The 22,572-nt window shown below is 36.8% G+C and overlaps 3 protein-coding genes across 5 annotated transcripts in view; 1 reads left to right on the forward strand and 2 right to left on the reverse strand.

Annotated features, from left to right (window-relative positions):
• Positions 1 to 22,572, reverse strand: part of LOC311097554 (vitelline membrane outer layer protein 1-like) — a 202,617-nt gene that overhangs the window by 128,887 nt on the left and 51,158 nt on the right. The window lies entirely within an intron of this gene.
• LOC311097556 (vitelline membrane outer layer protein 1-like) overlaps positions 1 to 22,572 on the forward strand; it is a 64,690-nt gene that overhangs the window by 41,675 nt on the left and 443 nt on the right. Inside the window, exons 2-6 of one of the 2 annotated variants that reach the window (XM_084137338.1) lie at positions 3,490 to 3,617; positions 4,611 to 4,727; positions 4,946 to 5,127; positions 5,199 to 5,243; positions 13,885 to 14,118. In XM_084137338.1, the coding sequence (XP_083993464.1) occupies positions 3,490 to 3,617; positions 4,611 to 4,727; positions 4,946 to 5,126 (426 nt within the window). In that variant the 3' untranslated portion in view covers position 5,127; positions 5,199 to 5,243; positions 13,885 to 14,118. Of the gene's footprint in view, positions 1 to 3,489; positions 3,618 to 4,610; positions 4,728 to 4,945; positions 5,128 to 5,198; positions 5,244 to 13,884; positions 14,119 to 22,572 lie in introns of those variants that run through there. The other variant, XM_084137339.1, reaches the window with a different exon arrangement.
• Positions 17,813 to 19,776, reverse strand: LOC311097567 (vitelline membrane outer layer protein 1-like). 2 transcript variants are annotated; one of them, XM_084137369.1, is made up of 6 exons: positions 19,266 to 19,776; positions 18,898 to 19,016; positions 18,661 to 18,774; positions 18,197 to 18,381; positions 18,076 to 18,120; positions 17,813 to 17,898 (listed from the first exon to the last, which is right to left on the reverse strand). In XM_084137369.1, exons 1-4 carry the CDS (start codon positions 19,464 to 19,466, stop codon positions 18,198 to 18,200), a joined length of 618 nt encoding a protein of 205 aa, XP_083993495.1. In that variant the 5' UTR covers positions 19,467 to 19,776; the 3' UTR covers positions 17,813 to 17,898; positions 18,076 to 18,120; position 18,197. The 2 variants fall into 2 exon arrangements, with proteins under 2 accessions (XP_083993495.1, XP_083993494.1); XM_084137368.1 differs by lacking the exon at positions 17,813 to 17,898 and having other exon boundaries at positions 17,952 to 18,120.

Genomic DNA, 22,572 nt, shown 5'->3' on the forward strand with positions numbered 1-22,572 from the left:
TTCCACTATCAAATTCCATCATGTACATAGCAATCGGCCATGGCGCGAGCGCAACTGGCATTTAAAGGGAATGGGAGATGAGACTCTGATTGGTTTAACGCACGTAAATCCCAAAACACACCCATTACTCATTAAGAGAATAGGGACAGGACAACCATTTTAGACCATGCGCCTGGCGTGCCGACCATTTTTCCCATCATTAAACTAGCAAAAGTGGATTCGGACACGCACTAAGTTAACTTGCGTCATGCGCTTTAGACCATGAGCTTAGATCGTTAAGATAGGGCCCTATAAGTCAAAGCTCAGTTCAGGAGGGCAAGATAAGGAGACTGAGAAAGAAAGAGTGATGGAGATAAGGAGAGAGCGGGTATTGACAAATAATCTACTGCCCACTGATATGGTTTTATAGATATTTATTGTCCATTTTTTGGCCTCTTGGAATGCACATGTAGATCCAAAAATCTAAATATTCTTGGGACGAAGCCCCTGAATCCTCCTAACTACCTTAAATTTGGGACCTCTGTGTTTATAAAACCCAGCCTGAATATAACATATGAAAGAAATAAAGCAAACTGTTTTGTAATAATTAAATATGGTTAAAGTTTTTTTTGGAGTTTTTTAATCATCCTCTGGTGAGATATTGATTTTATTTGCAGTTGATTTCCTCTAAGGCTGTGTGGCTGTAAGTCAGTTGTAGTTGCTGTGTTTCTGCTCATCTCTTCTCTTTTTTCAGTTCTTGCTGTTCCTCTTATCTTCAGTGAATCTGCTTGTTAACCGCTGGTGTCATCACTAATGCTCAGTCATCACAGTAGAGTGAATAATACATAATTTCACTAACTGCATTGGGACTATATGAAAACTGAGTAGTGTTTAACACTGAGGATTTTACTGTGTACCAGTAAACATAAATGTGATATGTAACTGTTACACCTGGCTCAAAGATGTAACATAAAGGGAGACGACACGGCGGAATCACATTTTAACATAATATTTATTACAACAAAACATAATGACACATAATTGGAGCACGGCTCTGGCAAACTGCTCGAGCAACAAAGGAGCAGCCGCGCCAACAAACTCTCGCACCAGGGTTAAATAACAGCCAAGACGAGCATCAGGTGTACTCCAATCACGCCTCAATCACAGAACCTGCCAATGAAAAGAAAGAAACCAAAACACCCAAACCAACACAATCCTAACAGTAACACAGAAGCAAGTTTTGTTTGGTCTTGCTGGGATCATACTAGCATCCAAAAGACAACATATGCCGGTCCACCAGCACACCAGCATCTCACAATTTCTAGTGGTTTGATTTGGTGATTACTTTTGCTTTGGAGTGAAATTTTGTTTGATTTATTTGCAAGGCAATTGCCATTGGATATGATTGCCAGTTTCCGTGTCCAGAGATCGGGTCGTCGGGGCCCCCGCCTTTGGCTGTCGCCCGATCCACTGCTCCGGCCCCTTACGGTCACTCCTGCAAGTGGTGAGCCCACGGGAGGGCGGCCCTACGTCACTTCTTCGTCATCTCGGTCCTTGTTTTTATTTGCTATATAGTGGGCTTATGAACTGCTCTTAATCTGACCCGTCACCTAGGACCTGTTTGCCTTGGGAGACCCTACCAGGGGCATATAGCCCCGGATAACATAGCTCCTAGGATCATTTGGGTACTCAAAATCCTCCACCATGATAAGGTTGCAGTTCAAGGAGGGGGTTACTACTTTTAAATGTTGTCTAATACACTTTGTTATATTTTAGGGCTGGGGGAATTAACGCGTTCATCTTTGAGATTAATTTGAGATGTTTAACGCGGAAAAAAAATAACGCAATTGACGCAGCACTTTTTTTTGCGGCGTTTTAATGATTTCCTGTTGCTGCTGCTATTGAAAATATGCCGTCCCGCCCCTCCTTGTTCAGCGATCAGGTTTCATTCTCGCGCAGCTTTCATGAGCGGGTCTTTTCCGCTCCATGTGTGTGTGTGTGTCGGCGCGCTGCGCTCTCTGCTCAATGTTTCGGTCTGTGTTTGCGCTGCGCGTTCTGCTCTGTCGTTAACGGCCCAAACACTCCAATCATGGACCGATCATGCACTGGAAAAGCAAAGTCCGCTGAAATAACGTGAAATTTCTCAGTAGTACACTTCTGTTTGCTGACCTGGTATAGTCATGCTGGGCAACAATGGTAAAATTACCTGCTCTGAACACATGCTCTGGTAATAATAGCTTTGTAGGACTATATTTTATTTTGATAATTAGTAAAAAAACAAAAAAAACAAACAAAAAAAAACAATCTGTTTAATTGATTATGTTGATTGATAATTGAAAAAGAATAATATATTGATATATTGATGATTAATATTATTTTAATAGGGCTATTTTTTCCTGTGTTGTTTAATTTAATTAGGTGATTCTAAGTTTAAATATAGATGATTACAAGCTTGGGGAAAATGCAATTAATTGCAATTAATTACAGCAAATTGTGCAATTAATTAGTTAATTTTTTTTAATCGATTCCCAGCCCTATTATATTTGCAAAGAAACACACTGTTGGTTGCACTCTTGAGTTCTCCTCATCTCTTGCAAGAGTTAGGGTTACAAAATATTTTATAGATATTTTACCAAGAAAAAACGTTTTCAAGGACACTGACAGTTAAACATATATTTTAATTGGATCAATGTTTGCATATTTGCATGTTCACGTGACGTACAGGTCATTGGTGTGCGCTCGGTGCTCCTAGCTGCTCATTGGGTAGAACCAGGACATCACAAAATTGATTAACCAGTTTGAAGAAGCTCTGATCGGCTCAAAAACTAATCCTGAGAGCAGTTTTACTGACCCCGAAACTAAAATGAATTCATTTAAAGTGGCCATTGTTATTATTTTCTTATTTCTTAGGCTCCACATTTGACTGTTCTTGTGTAAGACTGCCCTTGGATAACGTCTTTTCTTTGTTATCTGCACATCATGGACACACCTAGACAAAACAAGAACTAGGGTTGAACACACTTATACACTCGCACCCAAACGTGAACTCAAGACATGCACATACATTTAAACATCTGACCTCTCTTCCTTGATATTGTATTTCTTAATGTGCCAAATATGGTAGGGGTTGATCTTTGAGTACTATGATTGGATGGAATGGACGTTGTGGATGATTTTGCTTAATCTTGTGTATAAATATGAGCCTTTTTCCTTAATAAACTTGAGAATGTTATGGTACTACACAGTCTCTGTGTCTGCTTGATTCTCACATCACAAGGGTTGAGGCGTCTGTTTCCACCTGATCACTGATAGCTGAGGCTGCAGATAGTCTACCTGAAAATTAATCTAACAATCAGTATTTTTTATCAATCTCCAGGGAACTGCACCTGCTTAAGATTTTTAAAGTGTCTGTGTAATACTAAAGAGCATGAAGATAAATGTTACTATGGGCTGGGTTAGAGTTAACTCTCTTTTTTAAATGGAAGATTGTCTCAATGTTGTTGTTTTAAGGTGGAAAGACCAGTTGGTGCTGGTGATGATACAGCGCTCAATGGGATTCGTCTTCACTGTGTCGATCGGTCCAAAGGATCATCAGGCTCACATAAGCGCTACGCCTCTATTGAGTCCGACGTAGGACAGTAATGGACTCAGATTATTACGAATTCTTACATTAAGTGTTTCAGCTAGATACAGGTGCTGGTCATATAATTAGAATATCATCAAAAAGTTGATTTATTTCAGTAATTCCATTAAAAAAGTGAAACTTGTATATTATATAGACTATATATAGATTACATGCAAAGTGAGATATCTCAAGCCTTTATTTGTTATAATTTTGATGATTATAGCTTACAGCTTGTGAAAACCACAAAATCAAAATCTCAGAAAATTAGAATATTACATGAAATCACACAGTAATTACACAGTAATCCCATGGTCATTGAACCAGGTTTTGGTTCTTTTGGCAGTGTGGGCAGGTGCAAATCCTGCTGGAAAATGAAGGAAGCATGAAGTGCTCTGAAAATGTCCTGGTAGACGGCTGCATTGAGTGGACAGCACAGTGGACCAACACCAGCCGATGACATGGCTCCCCAAACCAACACAGACTGTGGAAACTTCACACTGGACTTCAAGCATCTTGGATTGTGTGCCTCTCCATTCTTCCTCCAGACTCTGGGACCTTGGTTTCCAAATGAGATGCAAAATTTGCTCTCATCAGAAAAGAGGACTTTGGTCCACTGTGCTTTATTAAATCCAGAGTCAACGCAGCCGTCTACCAGGACATTTTCAGAGCACTTCATGATTCCTTCATTTTCCAGCAGGATCTGCACCTGCCCACACTGCCAAAAGAACCAAAACCTGGTTCAATGACCATGGGATTACTGTGTAATTACTGTGTGATTTCATGTAATATTCTAATTTTCTGAGATTTTGATTTTGTGGTTTTCACAAGCTGTAAGCCATAATCATCAAAATTATAACAAATAAAGGCTTGAGATATCTCACTTTGCATATAATGAGTCTATATAATATACAAGTTTCACTTTTTTAACGAATTGAGGAATTGAATTGAGGATTTTCTTGAAAATGATAATTGATTTGATCAGGAAACCTTTTTGTGTCTTCTTCAGCTGGGGTGAGTGGACAGATATCAAATGGTGTCATTCTGGATTCTTGAAAGCTTTCCAGCTGAGAGTCGAATCTTCCCAAGGATTTGCATTTGATGATACGGCCGCAAACAACATCAGGCGAGTGTGTGCTGCTATAAGTCATCCTGGGTTTTGTTTTGCTATTAAAGGACTCCGTTTTCCCTCATCAAGCAGTTCAATTAATATCACACTCGCAGTCGTGCTGCTGTTCATATTAGGCCGTCAGCTGCAGGTGATCATGTGACTGACATTCAATCCAACAGCACACATTAATAACATATTTTATCATAATATTGTCACATTCGATTTTTCTCCAGGTTCACCTGCAGTGATGGTTTTTTGCTGGAGGGTGACGGCACAGACTGGGGCGATTGGGGAAACTGGAGTCCAAAATGTAAAGGAACAGGAATCTGCGGCATCAAGACACTGGTAGAGGAGTCACAGGGAAGTGGAGACGACACCGCTCTCAATGACGTGCGCATGTTCTGCTGTGATTAAGGTGATGTGATCACAATCAAAAACTCAGACTGACACACACTGCAGATCAACTAAATCTGTTTATTCTTTCAGGTTTAAGAGGATGAAAACAAGAACAGCAAGAAGATCGAATGGATGGTAATTATTGATCATCATACTGTGATAAACTAACATGAACCTGTCAGGATTCAGATAGGGGAGACCCAGACGCAGAACGAGCAGGGGAATGATATATTCTCGGGTCTAAACTGTCAGTAACTCCTCTATTGCTTTTACAAAGGTATTTACAATAATGTCTTTTACGGTGTTTGCTCAATGACTTCTACTGCTACTAATTTATATTTATTTTCCCATTTTTACCTAGGATTTAAGATCCAGCTATTTTCAATCAACACCCTTAATTGACTATTTCTGGTGTGATTCTAACATAATCACTTCTTAAATTTTTTTGTCTTCCCCTGTTAATATAATGATCTATATTATCATTTTTATGTCTACAAAATATTTCCTATTATTGTGTATTTTCTTAATACAACTGTCTCATTTTCTTTCATTTTAATTCCTCTCTTTATTCTTGCTAATTTATCTACTCCTTTGTTTCTTAAAGCTATCTCTGTGTTTTACTTTGAATGTCAATACTGATGAATCACTGTTAGGTCCAAATTCCTAATAGATAATAAGTTTCTTCCATAAGTCACTATGTTCAACAGGTTTTCTATCAAATTTAACAAACCTGTTCTATCTCCAAATGTCTACGTTTTCATTTATACTTGTCTTAACCTTTTTGCTATCCGTTATAATAATAACTTGTGTAGCATTTATTTATTTTAGTCTTTCTAGTGCTTTTAATACAGCTATAACTTTTACATATTGAATAGTACTCAGGACTAAGCCCCTGTCTCTTATTTCTTTATCCTTTTTATGTTTTATATACGTCCAGTAAGCATTATACTCTTCAAGAGTTTTTGATCTATCTGTAGATCGTACCTCTAAATACATTTATATTTCTTCTGTCACATTTTACGCTCTTTATTTAATATCCTCACATTTGGATATACGAGTGTATTATCCTATACTTGCTTAAATAATTTTGGGTTTTTGCATTTTATACTTATCTTTAACTTAATGCCCCTTTATTGTTTTATTGGTATTATTTAGTCTATTCTAGTTCTATTCTATTTTATTCTATTCCTTTATTTATTTATTTATTTTATTTTCTTGCAATACCTGGTAGTTCTGCATATCTTTTACTCATAGATGCTAGTTTCTTCTCTACAGAAAGAAATTGCTTTTCTGTTTTTTCCCAGCTTAACACTTTATACATATTGGTATTTTGCTCTTCTTATTCCTTATTATTAATTGATAACCAATTAAATCTATATTTATAGCTCAACCTCAAGAGCCTTCTCCTCATCTCTTCTTCCTAAGAGCTTAAAATGTTTGTTTTTTTGTTTAGTTTTTTTTGCCTATTCATTTCAAAACAATTTATTGCCTTTTATTGTAGCATGCATTAGTCTAGCTTTCTGACTAAATTCAGGAATTATATCTCTCATATAATTCATAAGCCCCTTTACCTCTTTTTGTATCTTTCTAATGTTCTCTGGGATTCTTAGACCTGTTATCCGCTCTTTCATCATTTTCTTAATTCCTTTGTTTCTTACAGAGACCTAAGATCCTAAATTAAACATATCTGCCATTACTGCACTTTGTTTATTTACTTATTATTAACTCATATATATATTATTTTTATTTATTTAATTTAATTTTAATCCAGCACTGGTAAGCCCATTAACTTAAAGTCTTTTTTTTTTTTTTTTTCACGGTTTCAATATGCTCTTTTTCCTTCTTTATAACTAATATTTAATTAATATAAACTTCCACAGGTATCTTTAATGGAAATGCTGCTGAGGAATTTATCTGTCCCTTTGGTAATCTCTGATATAATTAATGTCGGTTATTTTTAGTAAATTAAGTATTTTCTTGACTAATCTCTGTTAATGGAATTGATCAAAAATCATTAGCCAAATCCAATTTTAAAAGACATTTACCATTCCTCGATTGCTCAATCGTATTACTAGCATTAATACCATAATGCCTATTTGACTTTATTACTCTAATTAGTGCTTTATAATTTGTTACTTGTAAAAGTCTCATCTAATTTTGGTGTTTATTGTACAGGACTTTTTGTTATTGCATAAGTAATTTCCTTAACTCCTTGCTCTAATAACTCTTGTATTGCCTTATTTAATTTTTCTTTATCCATCATATTAATCGGATATTATATTTTTGATTTATGTATCTTACTCAGTTTTTTTATGAGTATATGCTTCACTAATTACTAATAGACTTTATTCCACAATCACTTTTATATTTTCTTAAATAGGGAATTTCTAGTAAAGCCCATAGTAATTTCTCTTTTAATTCTTAATATTATCAATTCATTCCATTTTCATTTATATTCTTGTTCAATATTTACTTTTAATCTCAAGACTTTCTTTAAGTCTCTTCCTTCATGCAAATTGTCTGCACTCTCCATCATTTAAATGCCGAATTCTTCTCTCCTACTCATTCATTTATTTTATTTTTTTTTCTTAATAAAAATATTCTCTGTAAATTGCATTGGCTCTGTTGTTGAGGATACCTGAGCAACTTCATTTAAAATAAATTAATTTTTTCATTAACAAAGGAGTTTCCATCTTTTTTAATGATTAGATTATGTTCTCTTTAATCTAACCTGTAATACCATATCTTTAAAATTCAATTTAATTATACCTTTTGATCACAAATGTTTCTTTTTAATAGGCTAAGCATTTTTCAGTGTATCCTATCCTTCTTTTTATCTATTGCTCTTTTTATTCATCAAGCTTTATTTTTTTTTCAATGATGTTTTTATTCTGCTTACATCTTTTTATTTTCGAGTTTTCTATTTTACTCATTATCTGACTTTTTTTTCTTTTTTTCTCTGGGATCATTTTTTTTCCATTTATCATATTAAATATAACTTGTCTTTTGTATACTATTTTTATTTTCATCCTTACAAATTCCTGCATTATGTTCTGTCAGGCCTTTATATTCTATTCTTCTGTTTTCAGTCAAGTCAAGTTACCTTCATTCATTTAATTCAATTCAATTCAAATTTATTTGTATAGCGCTTTTCACAATACTGTACATATTGTTTCAAAGCAGCTTTACAGAAAGTGCATTTCAGAAATGTACATAGAAAAATACAGTTAGTTAATCATGTATTAATTATAACATATCGCCAGCGTTGAGTCGTCTCTTCACAGGCGTCGAGTCGTCTCTTCAGAGGCGTCGAGTCTCTTCACGGGTGTTGGGGCATCTGTAGTTGAGGCTGGATACAAACTGGAGCTGACGATCTGTATTTACCTCGGGACTAGCGTCCCGGGATAACAACAGAAAAGCAGATGGGAAATAATTAGCGTAGCTGCTGTTCATAATATTAATGCATTCAATCTGATTCAACTGTAGTATAAAAGGTAGTATTATGTGAATGCTTGGCTAAAGAGATGCGTCTTTAATCTAGTTTTAAACTGGGACAGCGAGTCTGAGCCTCGAACAATATCAGGAAGGCCATTCCAGAGTTTAGGAGCTAAATGTGAAAACGCCCTCCCTCCTTTAGTGGACTTAGATATCCTAGGAATGACCATAAGCCTCAAATTTATTGATCTTAAAGAGCGCGATGGATTGTAGGGCATTAGATGTTCCGTTAACCTAAAGCTGCAACCCCACTTTTGAAAAATCCCCAGAAATGACATACCCAAACTGAAACAGATACAGTTCATTAACCCTTTGCACTAAATACACAAGTATGATCTCATTTGAAAGCTGACACCTGACAGTTTGTTGTAAATGTAGAATTAATTATTGTCATAATGAAAAAAATTGTTATAAATAGCTTCAAAGTTTTGTAAAGTTATTAGAAATTTATTTTTATGAAACATCTTCATGAAAATAAAATTGAAGTTGGCACTGTAGCAATCTAGAAATGCACTGCAGCTAAAGCCATATGTGTGACCATGTTATATTTAAAATCTGAAGATGATAAGTCTAAAACTCTGTATTTAGTTAAATGTTTTTCAAGATCATGTCATGATATGACTTTATTTTGATTAGACTCTAAAATGCTACTGATGTTTAGTCATCATCTAAGCATATTCAGCCTTTTGTCTCTATTGTTTTGTGGTGCAAACGAGCCCCATTCAGTCTCAGTCTCTCCTGCACACATTCACACCTCTCCAGCCTGGTTATGGCTCTAAATATGCATTTCTTTTGTCTGCATTATAGTTACTAACGACTGGCTATTCACAGGCTATTCATAGGGTTTCAAACCCTAATTTATTTTATCAAAGATCTCACTTACATTTGAAACTGTATCAAATGCCCTTCTTGAATAAAGAAACATTTCAGTAAGCATTCCTATTTAGAAAAAATCATAAAATAATAGCTGCTGGTGGCAGGTGCACCCAGAGCTAGCTAGCATGTTAGCTTAGCACACCATCAATACACGACAATATATGAGATTAAAACCATGTTTGTGCTCCAAACTTACTTTATAACGCAAGTCGAGTGTTTTAAATAATCTTCTGTGATCTAATTTGGCTTCAGATAAAAAAATCAGACGGAAAATATATTATTTTATAGTATTCTGCACGATGATAAAGTCTATATCAATTAGCATTACATTATAAATATAATCTATTATTATGAAAATACCTGACATGGCTCGAAGAGCACAGGTAACTCAAATATCATTGCAATCATGTTTATTGTCTTCAAAACATCTTTAGCATGTTACATCCATTACAGCGATCTCTCTGTTAGCTGTGTATCACTGTCGTCCTGGAATGTCACATGATTATGGCTCTTCTTCATGTGTTCCATATATGGACTAATACTGTGCATAGGGCGCCCTCAGGCTGTTGGTATGGATTGAAAACACATTACATCAGTATCCAGCGCTCATAATGATTACATCGACGCATTTGGGTATAAATTCGGTTAACTTAATCAAAAGGTAACGGCAACGGTTAACTTAAATACCCAGGAGCTAAACCATTTAGGGCTTTATAGGTCATTAGTAATACTTTGTAATTGATACGGAACTTAATAGGTAACCAGTGTAGAGATTATAAAATTGGTGTTATATGATCATATTTCCTTGACCTAGTAAGAACTCTAGCGGCTGCATTTTGGACTAACTGTAGCTTGTTTATTGAGGATGCAGGACAACCAGCCAATAAAGCATTACAGTAATCTAGTCTCGAGGTCATGAATGCATGAACTAACTTTTCTGCATCAGAAACTGATAGCATGTTACGTAGCTTAGCAATGTTTCTAAGGTGGAAAAAGGCTGTTCTTGTAACATATGCAATATGATTTTCGAAAGACAAGTTGCGCTCTAGTATAACACCCAGGTCTTTTACTGTAGTGGATAAAGTAACAGGACATCCTTCTAAATTAAAGTTGTATTGTAAGAGGTTTTGTGGGCAGTTTTTTTTACCAATAAGTAATACCTCCGTTTTATCTGAATTTAATAGCAGAAAATTACACGTCATCCAGTATTTTATATCTTTAACACACTCTGTCAATTTAGATAATTTAGTGCTTTTAACAATGTAGATTGTTCCAAAGCGTCTTTACAGTGACAACAGGGAATTAAAATATACTAAGTGTTTTAAGTATACTAAACTCATTTCCATCTCTCTGTTTTGCTTGAAAACAAGTATTTTTGTCCTTTCTTCATCCATCTTGACACTTTGTACTATCAAAGGATCAATTTTTGTTTCTATATTAATTTATTCTGTTTTTATCACTATTCTCAAATGCTGAGACCTTAAGTCATACTCAGCTATATTTTTCCATACACTTAATCGTGGAATTTGGTCTTTAGATGCATTAACTAACATCTCCTTTCATTGCAAATATTTCTCCTTTGTCCCTGCTAAACTTCTCACATCGTCAATAGCTTTTAGTTTTTTATAGCTATACCAAATTAATCAATGATATAACTTCTCAACTCAAATTCACATTTTTAGATGTTTTAATTATACAATCTCTATACGCGCTGTTGTCTTCTCTTAACCATTTGGATCCTATCTGTTTTCTGGCCACATCTGTTACAGCTCCAATACTTTCTCTTCTTCACTTTTCTTTGGGTTTCTAAACTCCAGTTGTCCGACTGGATTCCTCTCCTAACAGAAGTCAAAGGTCCCCTTCTATTGTCGTTTCTCTGCTTTGCTTCTACACTCTCCTAGTTCTCAGAGCTTAAGAGCTTTATTGCTTGCTGACTTTTTTCTTGTTTCCAGCATTCTTTTTAGTCTCTTTACTTCTAGTGTTTAATGGTTTTATAATTTTTTATATTTCTCTCATTATTCTTCTCTTAAATTCTTAAAATATGATTGTTTCATTTTATTCTGTTTTCCTGACTTTAAACATCCCTCTTTTCTTTAGCTATTTTTTAAGCCAGAGGCGATCGTCTGTTCTATGTCAAGTCTATGTCAGGAACTATCTCCTTTTCCCAGTTTCTTATCAGCGCTCTTTTCATTGCTAGGATTCCTATGTGTATTTCCTTTAACTTCTAGTTTTGAATTCTCTAGTCATTCTTTTCAACTGCAATTTATCTATTTTTTTTTTCATAGTCTTTTTCATATCCCTAACTTTGTTTCACTATTTTCACTTTCTGTATTTATTATTGATGAATATAACTCATCATTTTCCTGCTCTCCGTCTGAGCTGTTTTCAAACTCCCTAGACCTCTGTCTGTCTCTCTATAACTTAGAGACTACTGTGAAGGGTTACAGATTTTAAGAATCTATTTTAAATATGTTTTAGATCTGTTGATCCTACTCCCTTACATAACATCACATAAGAAAACTAAGAGTTGAACTGTGTGTGAATGTTACATAGTCTTAGTTCTCGTGACAATGTGTTGTTTATACCATTTGGGGAAGTCTTTGATCTTTCTACTAAGAGTTGAACTATGAGTGAATGTTTACCTAGTCTTAGTTCTCGTGACCATGTGTTGTTTATACAATTTGGGGGTACCATTATCTCAGTTGGGGGTAATTGCCTCTATTGTCTTTAGATGATTAGATTCAGTAGTCATCTCTAAGGCTGTGTGTAAGTTCAGCACCTTTAAGGACAGCCCACTGAATTGCCTATAAGATACCATGTAAAGTTCCCTTAGTCAGATAATGTTGGATTCCTGCAGCCACGTCAACGCGAAGTCCTCAATAAAGAATAACTTTTTTGAACGTGATCCCAACGTCTACTGGTCTTGCGTCAATGAAAGAAAACTTTCCAACAACTGTTACGGCAGTCATTGTTGTTACTTTCATTTTATTTTACGTTTGTTTAAACTCCTCTCTATTTCTATTATTCAACAGGTTTATTATAAAAGATTCCTCTTATGAATTCTCTATTATTCCTGTTATTATTTCGTTCAACACAGCTTTTACTGAATGTTCAAACTGTCCTATCCCCATTAAGGTTAACTCCATTATTATAACTTTTCTATTAATTTCATTCTGAATTGATGACTACATTATTAATTAAGCTTTTGACCCAGAGCATTTAGTAGTACATATTCTCATTCTACAATCTGCCATCACAGCTTTGCTGCACAGTTTCCAGTGGGGTGCACTAGAACTATTCTTACTGTCCCCCGGGATTTCACTTTCAATCTCCCTTTTCCTTTTTAATTTCTTTCAGGGCTTGTGCTCCTAACATATTCTGAATCACTTATGCAGCCCCGTTCTCTTTATTACCATTCAGGGCTATCATTCCTCCTCTGGTATTCTGTAACAACCCATCACAAACTTCTACTTCTATTTCTTTCACTTTTTATTATTTGTGCCCACCGTATTACTGAGGTGGCTACCTCTGTCTCATTAAATTTTCCTTCACTCAGTTGGTCTCTGGATGGAAGCCAAAGCACAAACAAATCATTATCTATTTCTATTGCTGATTTATTCGCTCTCATCGCTTTTTCTTCCCATTCAAGTACTCTTTTATCACCAAAAGTATATACTCTATTATGGGTTTTTTGCTGTCCTCTCCATCCAACAACGTGCACTTTGTTAGATGGTTTATACAGCTCACACTAAATCTTTCTCCTATTTAGATTTAGTCTATCTCTACGACACTTATTCAAACTTCCTTAAGTTTGTCACTATAATTCTTATTTGAATTATTTTCTCTATTCAATTTATAGAGTCTCTATGTTTAGGCCTATTATTACACACTCCGTCATAGAGATTTTATAGTAGTGCGTGCATGCACTAGCCCGTTTTTGAGCTTAAATAATTATTATTTGAATTATATTAGTATATTGGATATTCTTTTATCCTATATACATCTCATTATATGAGATTGTTACACTACTATTTATACAACCCTTCTATTGGATTGTTTTTATAACTCTCCTTTAGAATTATTATTTTTATCAAGCTTTTTCTATCCAACCCCTCTGGGCTGTCTTAATATTTCACTACAAGTACACAAGGATCACTCGTATTAACTTGAATGAAGAGTCTGGCTCTGTATTAAGGAGGCTTCCCTCCCCTTCACTGTCACGGTTCATAAATTCATTGTTTCCTTCTTGTCTCGTGTTTCTGTTGTTATGCGTGTATGGGTGTGTGTGAGTGGGTGTTACCGCTCATCCCGACTGATCAGCGCTCCAGCTGATCTCATTCATCACTGCAGCTGCAGCTCATTCACGCACCTTTAAAACCTCACCGCACTCTCCTCTCATTGTCAGATCGTTGTTTGATGTCTCCCGTGTGTGATCCTGTTCCTGTCGGCGTTCCTGTTCCTGTTCCTGTTCCTGTTCCTGTTCTCTGTTCACCTGGATTTCGTCTTCACTTGGATCGTCACGTCTGCATCACTTCACTTCACAGACACCATCGCTGACCATCTAGTCCCTGTGTCACCAGTCTGCCCAGCTTCATCACCGGACATTATTCTATTATCAATAAACAGAGTTTTAATTGCATATTTGCTTCCGTCTTTTGTAACCATGACATTCACAGAAACCCTGTCTCTTTGGCTTTCCTTGCCTCTCTGAGACCTGCCGTATAAGATTTATCTCACATCTTTATCGGCTAAATAAACCTCCACAGCTCTTTCTTGCTTTTAGGGTTTATTATTCTCATTCGCTCACTCAACCCTTTCTAGGTCGTTTAAATAATTCATTTTTTAGAGTTATTCTTAGTCTAATCGAGTCTTTTAGGATTTCTTTTTCTTTCCTATTTAGCTCTACACTCTCGTGTATATTAAACGACTATCTTAGTTTTTTGAGCAATTGATCACTGATCTTGGCCAGGGATCGATAATCAATCTGCCCCTGTCATGTTGGGCGCCATGTTTTGTGGTGCTTAATTTAACCCCTTGTTTGGGTCTTAAATATAGACACCTTCTACCGGACATTTTGGAAAAGAATGTAGGAAAAACAAAAGAACTTTAAAGAAGTTAACAAGGTTACTCAGCTTCTGCTTAGCCTGCTTGATATTCTGAAGCAGCCCCTCCCCTCCTCGTTAAACTCGTGGGGCAACTTGATACGCTGTTAACCATTTAGGCTGTGAGTGCTTAATTTCCCCAGTAACTCACAACAAAGATGAAAGACTTATTTTTGTTTAATAGAACAAAAGGAAAGTGACTGTCTCAGCCTTTCTTTGGGAGACATTAAGTAAGACTCACAGCCTTAAATGTTATACCACAGAAACATTACAATCAGACACCATCCTCTGTTATGATGCCTACTAGGACTGATGTTTCACTGGAGAATGGAAATGTGCCAATTTTCTCACACACTCTACAGTGTGCACACAACAGGGACAGAATAGGACACACAGACCAGTGCGGAGCCCAGGGAAGAACCGAAGTGCAACAGGCATCGGGGGCAAAACCTTGTGGTGAAGATTTCCTCATCCCCCTCTTATCCCCACCTCACTGGTCCATAGGTGTCAAATAAATTAAGAAATAGGGAAAGAATGAAACAACAAAAGCAGACTCTGAAAACGCTACAACCCTAGTGTTTAAACAAATACTGCTACAACCCTAGTGTTTGAACAAATACTGCTCTGTCGTCTCTTGTTTTCTTTCTTACTCTGTGCAGATAAACACTTGTCCCGAGACCCATATACAACGACCGTCACACCTGCATATGAAGCCACAACCTCAAGACGACAACTGCTGAACGAACTATCACAAAAGAAAAAGAAAAAAATACACAACGCAGAGACCTACGGCAACTTCAGTCATCCATCAGAGAACTTGAACAAACTACAACAAGACATTCTTGATCTTTACACCATATGACTGAAGATAACTCTTCACGGTTTGGAAACCTGTTAGTATCAAGTGTGTCAACCAACAAATGACTCACGTCCAGCACAAGGAAATAACAGTTTTCAACCAGAAAAGACAATTACTCGTAAGGACTTCACGGACCCTAGTTGCATGTTATGTTTCTGTGTCAGCATGCAATTACAGATGAACAACACAGATCATGCTTGTGCCTGTAACTTATTTTAATTATTCTCAGGTTATGTAAATTAAGTCAAATCTGTCCTAAAATAGTAAGCATTTGAATTTCCATACTTACAATATTTAGATCACAGAAGACTTCTCCGTGGTCAGTTCAGCTCAATCTTTTGTAAAACAGAGACTTATGGCAGGCGAGCTTCTTAATTTCAATTATATATATTTTTTTATTAAATACAGGTTAATTAGTTTACATAAATGGTACTAATATATAAAATAAAAATAAAAGTAAATCAAAACCAAATAATTTGCAAGCTTTCATCTTCATGAGGCGCAATGGCAAGACATCTAACACCGGAGAGGCCGTCCTTGGTGAACCAGCGTCTGACTTTGACATTCCTTACAATACTTTTTATAGTCCACACGCCCTCCACACAGATTCAGTCCTTTACAGACAATCAGTCCAATCCGAAGTCTTGAACTGTCCTCAGTTCTGGAAACCCCCTTCTAAACTCCATATATAAAGCTCTTTCCTTTGTTCTCCTTTGCTTGCTGGCTCTGGACCCTCTGCCTTTCTCTACTTCTACTTCTGCCATCTTCTACTTTGCTAAGATACATGCTTTCTACTATGTGTTATTACTACCTACTGTAGTTTATTCTTTCATTTGATTAAATGCTTAAATATCGAATATAGTATAGTCATTTCTTTCATGCATTATCATAATAAAAAACTTTCGCAATACAAGTTGCAGTGTTTTTTCTTAATAAACCTGAATCACAATAAAACCTTTACAAAAACAAATTGCAGTGTTTTTCTTAATAAACACTCTCTCTTACGATTAACTCTCTCTTAAGTTACAATTGTGGTTATATCATATATAAGCCTATATATATATGAGGCATTATAAAAGAATTAATTGCATGTTCACTTAACAATATATATATATATATATATATGTGTGTATGTGAGACACTATAGACCTACAAACGTGTTAAATTCTATTGTATACTATCAATTGTTTATGTGAAAAAATAAACAATAATAATAATAATATATATGTCGATAGTGTCAAATGCAGCACTGAGATCGAGTAACACTAATAGTGAGATACAACCACGATCGGATGATAAGAGCAAATCATTTGCGACTCTAATGAGAGCTGTTTAGTTTCAGTACTATGGTACGGTCTAAATCCGTTTAGTTTTTTTAGTACCTTTCTTAGATAAAAGGTAGATTCGAGATTGGCCTGTAACAAGCGGTTTAATTGTAGCCAGCTTAAAAGTTTTTGGTACGTATTCTAATGACAAAGACGAATTAATGATATTAAGAAGAGGATCTATGACCTTTGGAAGCATCTCTTTCAGTAGCTTAGTCAGCTACTTGAATACATTCAATAACTAAATAACAGCAATTGCAAAGAAGCCATTGTTAAAGGAAATTATCATTCTATCATCCTTTACTCACTCTCATGTTGTTCCAAACCCGTATGACTTTTTAGTCATATAGTCTCCGAAGAACATAAAGAGAATTGAGGAGTCATACATGATACATTTATTTTCATCCTTGCCTATAACCAGATTTCTAAAGTCATAGGGTTAGGAAGAAATAAATATACACAGAACATACTCAGTAAGCAAAAGAATCAGTGTTTATCCTATTAGTGTTCCAGCCATTGATCAAGACAAAACTAAATGATTGTACAAGTCAATGACCTGAACGTAAACACACTTTAGACAAACACTGATCAGGTCGAATTGCCAGTAAAAGCATTTGCGCTTTCAAACAGCTTTGATATTTTATCAAATATTTTATATATGATATTTTATTTAGACTTTTTCTCTTTCATGAGGTTTTAGATACTGTGAAGCAGAAATCACACATTTAAGCAAATATGATTCATGAAGCGTCTGGGTGTGTAGGAAAATAACAATCTTTGATTTCTGATTCATAACTGCTTCTTGCTTCTAGCACCGTTTGTGATATTTGCTGAAGTATCATTTAGGGTAACAAGGTTGACAATATTACACTTTTATTTAATGTAGTGTTTCTTGTAGAGTATGTTGATCATTCTCAGGAAATGCATGAACGGATAAGACAATTACTTTGAATGCAATATAAGTGGCTTTAGACCATCTTTCACATGCACTAATGTAATGAACGATCTGATGTAAAGTGTTGTGCAAAACAATGCGAAACTACAAGGTTCTGTTTAGAAAGTCTTTAATGCTGATATTTGACAACCGTTTGACTGACAGCAGAAGTTTAGGAGTCTTCAGAAGAATCACTAACCTACAAGAAAGAATAAAATAATTTCAACTCCAATAATAGGCGGGATGCAAATGTCCTGATTGTCCAATTAGGCTTTATTTTGTGATAATGACCGGCTGACTTTACAGAATTACATCGCAAATCTGTTGTATGACATGGTTTATGTTAGTTTATCATAGTATGATGATCAATAATTACAATATATTTGATCTTCTTGCTGTTCTTGTTGTCATCCTCCTACACCTGAAAGAAAAATCCGATTTAGTAGATCTGCAGTCACTATTAGTAAGATCTGAGTTTTTGATTGTGATCACATCACCTTAATCACAGCAGAACATGCGCACGTCATTGAGAGCGGTGTCGTCTCCTATTCCCTGTGGCTCTTCTATCCGGGTCTGTAAGCCGCAGATTCCTGTTTCATGACACTTTGGACTCCAGTTGCCCCAGTTGCCCCAGTTTGTGATGCTGTCACCCTTCAGCACAGCACCTCCACTGCAGGCGAACCTGGAAAAAATTCAGATGTGACAATATTATGATAAAATATGATATTGTGCTGTTGGATTGAATGTCAGTCACATGATCACCTGCAGCCGACAGCTTTATCACTGCAATCTTGAACAGCAGCACGACTGCGAGTGTGATATTAACTAAACTATTGATGGGGGAAAAAACTATTGATGGGGGAGTCCTTAAATAGCTAAATAAACCCAGGATGGGTAAGAGATGGTGTAAGAGGTATACACTGGATAAGAGATGTTATATCTTATAGCACCACACACTCACCTAATGTTGTCTGCGGCCGTATCATCTCCAAATCCTTGGGGAGATTCAACTTTCAGCTGGAAAGATTTCAAGTATCCAGAAGGACACCATTTGACATCTGTCCACTGACCCCAGCTGAAGAAAACGCACAAAGAGGTTTCCTGATCAAATCAATTATTATTGTCAAGAAAATCCTCAATTTACTTATCTAGCTTAAACACTTTATTCAAGAATTTTTGAATGATCTGAGTCCATTACTTTCCTACGTCGGACTCAATTGTGGTGTAGTCACGTGAGCCTGATGGTTTTTTGGACCGATCGACACAGTAAAGACGAATCCCATTGAGCGCTGTATCATCACCACCTGGTCCTTCCACCTTAAAACAACAACATTGAGACAATCTTCCATTTAAAAAAGAGAGTTAACTCTAACCCAACCCATAGTAACATTTATCTTCATGCTCTTTAGTATTACACAGACACTTTAAAAATCTTAAGCAGGTGCAGTTCCCTGGAGAAACCTGGAACCTGGAACCTTAAATGACAAACAGCAACTCCACAGTTTTGAACCTTTGAAGCACTCTTCCACCCCCATATTAGCAAAATAGAGTCAATGCCAAACTTACCTTCAAACTAAACCCTGCGGCGTACGTTCCAATTGGACACATGCTCTTAAGCCTCCACGTTCCCCACGTAAATCCATTCGTCACCTTCAGCTCAGATCTGTAATATCGGTGGACGGTCCGCTCAGAATGACTTTCTGTGACCTGACCGCTCACATGCCCAATAATGGCTAGCAGTGAAAATATGGAAAGTAAGTAATGCATTTCTACAGCTCTGGCCTGCTTGATAAAAAATACTGATTGTTAGAATAATTTTCAGGTAGACTATCTGCAGCCTCAGCTATCAGTGATCCGGTGGAAACAGACGCCTCAACCCTTGTGATGTGAGAATGATCAAGCAGACACAGAGACTGTGTAGTACCATAACATTCTCAAGTTTATTAAGGGAGAAGCCATATATATATATACACAAGATTAAGCAGAATCATCCACTATCTATGTCCCCCTACCATATTTGGCATATTAAGAAATATAATACCAAGGAGGAGAGGTCAGATGTTTAAATGTATGTGCGTGTCTTGAGTTCACGTATTGGTGCGAGTGTATAAGTGTGTTCAACTCTAGTTCTTGTTTTGTCTAGGTGTGTCCATGATGTGCCGATAACAAAGAAAAGACGTTACACAAGGGCAGTCTTACACAAGAATAGTCAAAAGGGGAACCTAAGAAATAAGAAAATAATAACAGTGGCCACTTTAAATGAATTCTGGTTGGTTTCTAAACTAAAACTGAGCCCGGGGTCAGTAAAACTGCTCTCAGGATTAGTTTTTGAGCTGATCAGAACTTCTTCAGACTGGTTAATCAATTTTGTGATGTCCTGGTTCTACCCAATGAGCAGCTAATAGCACTGAGCGCACACCAATGACCTGTACCTTACGTGAACACCAGGCCCGGATTAACACCGTGTAGTGCTCCTGGGTGACCAAATTTGAAGTGGATATGTGGATGAGAGCGCAGCAGCACGTTTGCGCACACAATCACAGTCTGTATCGGAATCAAACAAAACCCCAAATAGTTCATTCAAGGACTCATCTGCAAATATTTTTCTTTTTCTCAACCGCTGTGTCTCGTGTCGATAGAAATGAGTCACACACTTCATGTCCCGAGATGACTTTTCAAACTGAGAAAATTGATCTCTGAGTGTTGCCACAAACAAATGCAGAGATTCTAGCAAACGTGCAGTATCTAAGTTTGTCACGCTTCTGCAACGTGTCACTTGTGGCTTTGAACCTACTTAGCACAGTATCCCATAGATTTGCCATTATTGCAGTCTCCAGTTTATCAAGAAATCTGAAATTTGCTCAGGATGTCTCCAGTCAGAGAACCCAGACGTAAAAGCATTACATTGTGAGGACAGCAGTTTACAAGCAAAGCAGTAAACCATACCTGCTGATGGTGAGTAAATGAACCACTCTCTAGACACTACCTCATTGTTTGGGAGGCAACAATGCAATAAATCATTGGTAAGTGATCGCGTTTCACTTCCAATACCGATGTCCCGCACAGATGCTGGGTATTTAGGCGCCCTATTCTGATTGGCCCCAGGACCTTGAGAAACAGCAACTTCCCTGACGTGGTCCGTGATAGCTCCCCATAGTTCAGGGTCCGTTGAGATGGTAAAATCCTCTGGCGGCGCCGGCGGCTGCTGCACCTGATCCTCCGACCTACTTCGTGTACTTATATTTCCATCAATCTCGTGAGCCCCATCATCCTCTCCGTTGCCTCCACTCTCCAGCACCTGGTTATCGCCTTTGCTCACATTAGCTGCTTCAGTCGTACCGGTTGAGGCATTAGTTTCGCTGCTGCTAGTGCCTTCTGCTGGTGATGCTGATGTCTCTGTCTTTTCTTCATTTCGAAGAAAAAAACTTTTTGTTTCGCAGGTACTTTTTGAAGGGTGGCTATGTGTCGTGTTATTTTCTCTTTTTTTTAGTTTACGTTTGGCACAACCGCTAAGCTGATGCTGCCTATCCATTTTGAATTTAATATTATAAATTGGCGGGCTCGACTCGGACTGGGGGGAGGAGGCAAATGTACTGTGACCTGACCCAATCGCAATTCTATATGGATATAATTAATATTCTCTCTGTATATATTGTATCATTAACTGTTCATTTTGTATCTGCATCTCTTCCAGCAAAATAATATATAATTATATAATAATAATATAATAATAATTTAATTTTATAATAAAATATAATAATTTAAAGTCTAGTCATTATCTTAATCACTTGGTGCCCCCCTATTGGCTGGTGCCCCAGGGCACTCGCCCAATCCCGTCTATGGATAATCTGGCCCTGGGGCCTGTTCTTCGTACGTCACTAACTCACTTAGCTGGATTTGATTGTTGGCGATTTGGCATGATCTTGGATTGTTTGGTTCTTCAACGCTCATCCTGGACTTGCTGTCATAGCAACAGGTGCGCAAGCTTAAACCTGCTTGGGAGCAGGCTTATTTCATGTTAACAGGATTAGATTGCGGCTTTATAAGCGGAGCTGATACGGGAAGTCCAGCGCAGCACGATGCACTTTCTGAGATATAAATTTCTTGTGACTCGTGAGATTGTCGTTTACATTATTAATTTGTTGCAAACGCACATTTATTTTCGACTTGTCGGAGTCTGGCTTTAACTACAGCTATGTTTGCATTGCCCTAAGATTATTTGCGAGTTGCTCTTTCCTTTACACTATTGGAGATGCGGAGAACTTGATGGAAAGTGCTGTCTGTCATGTCATTCTGAGTTTACCTGGCGCTTTTAGGTTTTTTTTGTGGCATTTCCAAGCCACTTAAGACCCAATGTTGTAAAGGAGGTTTTTTTAAGCAGTTTTTTTTTTTTTAGGCTATCATAATTTTTTATGAAGATCATGCAATCATGACCATGCCATATAGCCTACTGTAATAGTATATGTCACTCAGGCTTCACTAACGTGATTGGTACCAGCTAGACCATAGACTGCCATCAATGCCTCAATGAAGGGGATTATGTGAACAGAAAGGGGGTTCACAATGTAAATGTGCAGCCCAGTTACTATTGTGATTCTTAATATTCCAGATTAGTAATATTATATCAAATACAAAAAGGCAGTTGACTAAAAGCAAAATGGCCAGGATCTGTGCATGACTTAAGAATTTTCAGAGATTCACATTTATGCACATTATTTGAAAGTGGTAAGGAAAGTTCCACAATTAAATATCAAGCTCACTGTATTACATACACTTATGCTGATCCTAACAGAACTGCATTTCTTCATAGGTGATTATGACATGTTCCTGCAGACAGGTGTTTTATGACCCCATTCCCTGACCCAAACCAGTT

This window comes from Abramis brama, assembly GCF_963993115.1.
Source record: "Abramis brama genome assembly, chromosome: 15".
NCBI classification, from domain to species: Eukaryota; Metazoa; Chordata; class Actinopteri; order Cypriniformes; family Leuciscidae; genus Abramis; species Abramis brama.

What these genes read in the sequence shown, in the direction of transcription:
- LOC311097567 (XM_084137369.1), bottom strand. Translation starts at nt 19,466, where the DNA reads ATGCATTACTTACTTTCCATATTTTCACTGCTAGCCATTATTGGGCAT. An exon ending in CCGCAGGGTTTAGTTTGAAG is followed by an intron (nt 19,017 to 19,265) that starts GTAAGTTTGGCA and finishes TGTTGTTTTAAG; the next exon opens with GTGGAAGGACCAGGTGGTGA. An exon ending in ACGGCCGCAGACAACATTAG is followed by an intron (nt 18,382 to 18,660) that starts GTGAGTGTGTGG and finishes AATTTTTTCCAG; the next exon opens with GTTCGCCTGCAGTGGAGGTG.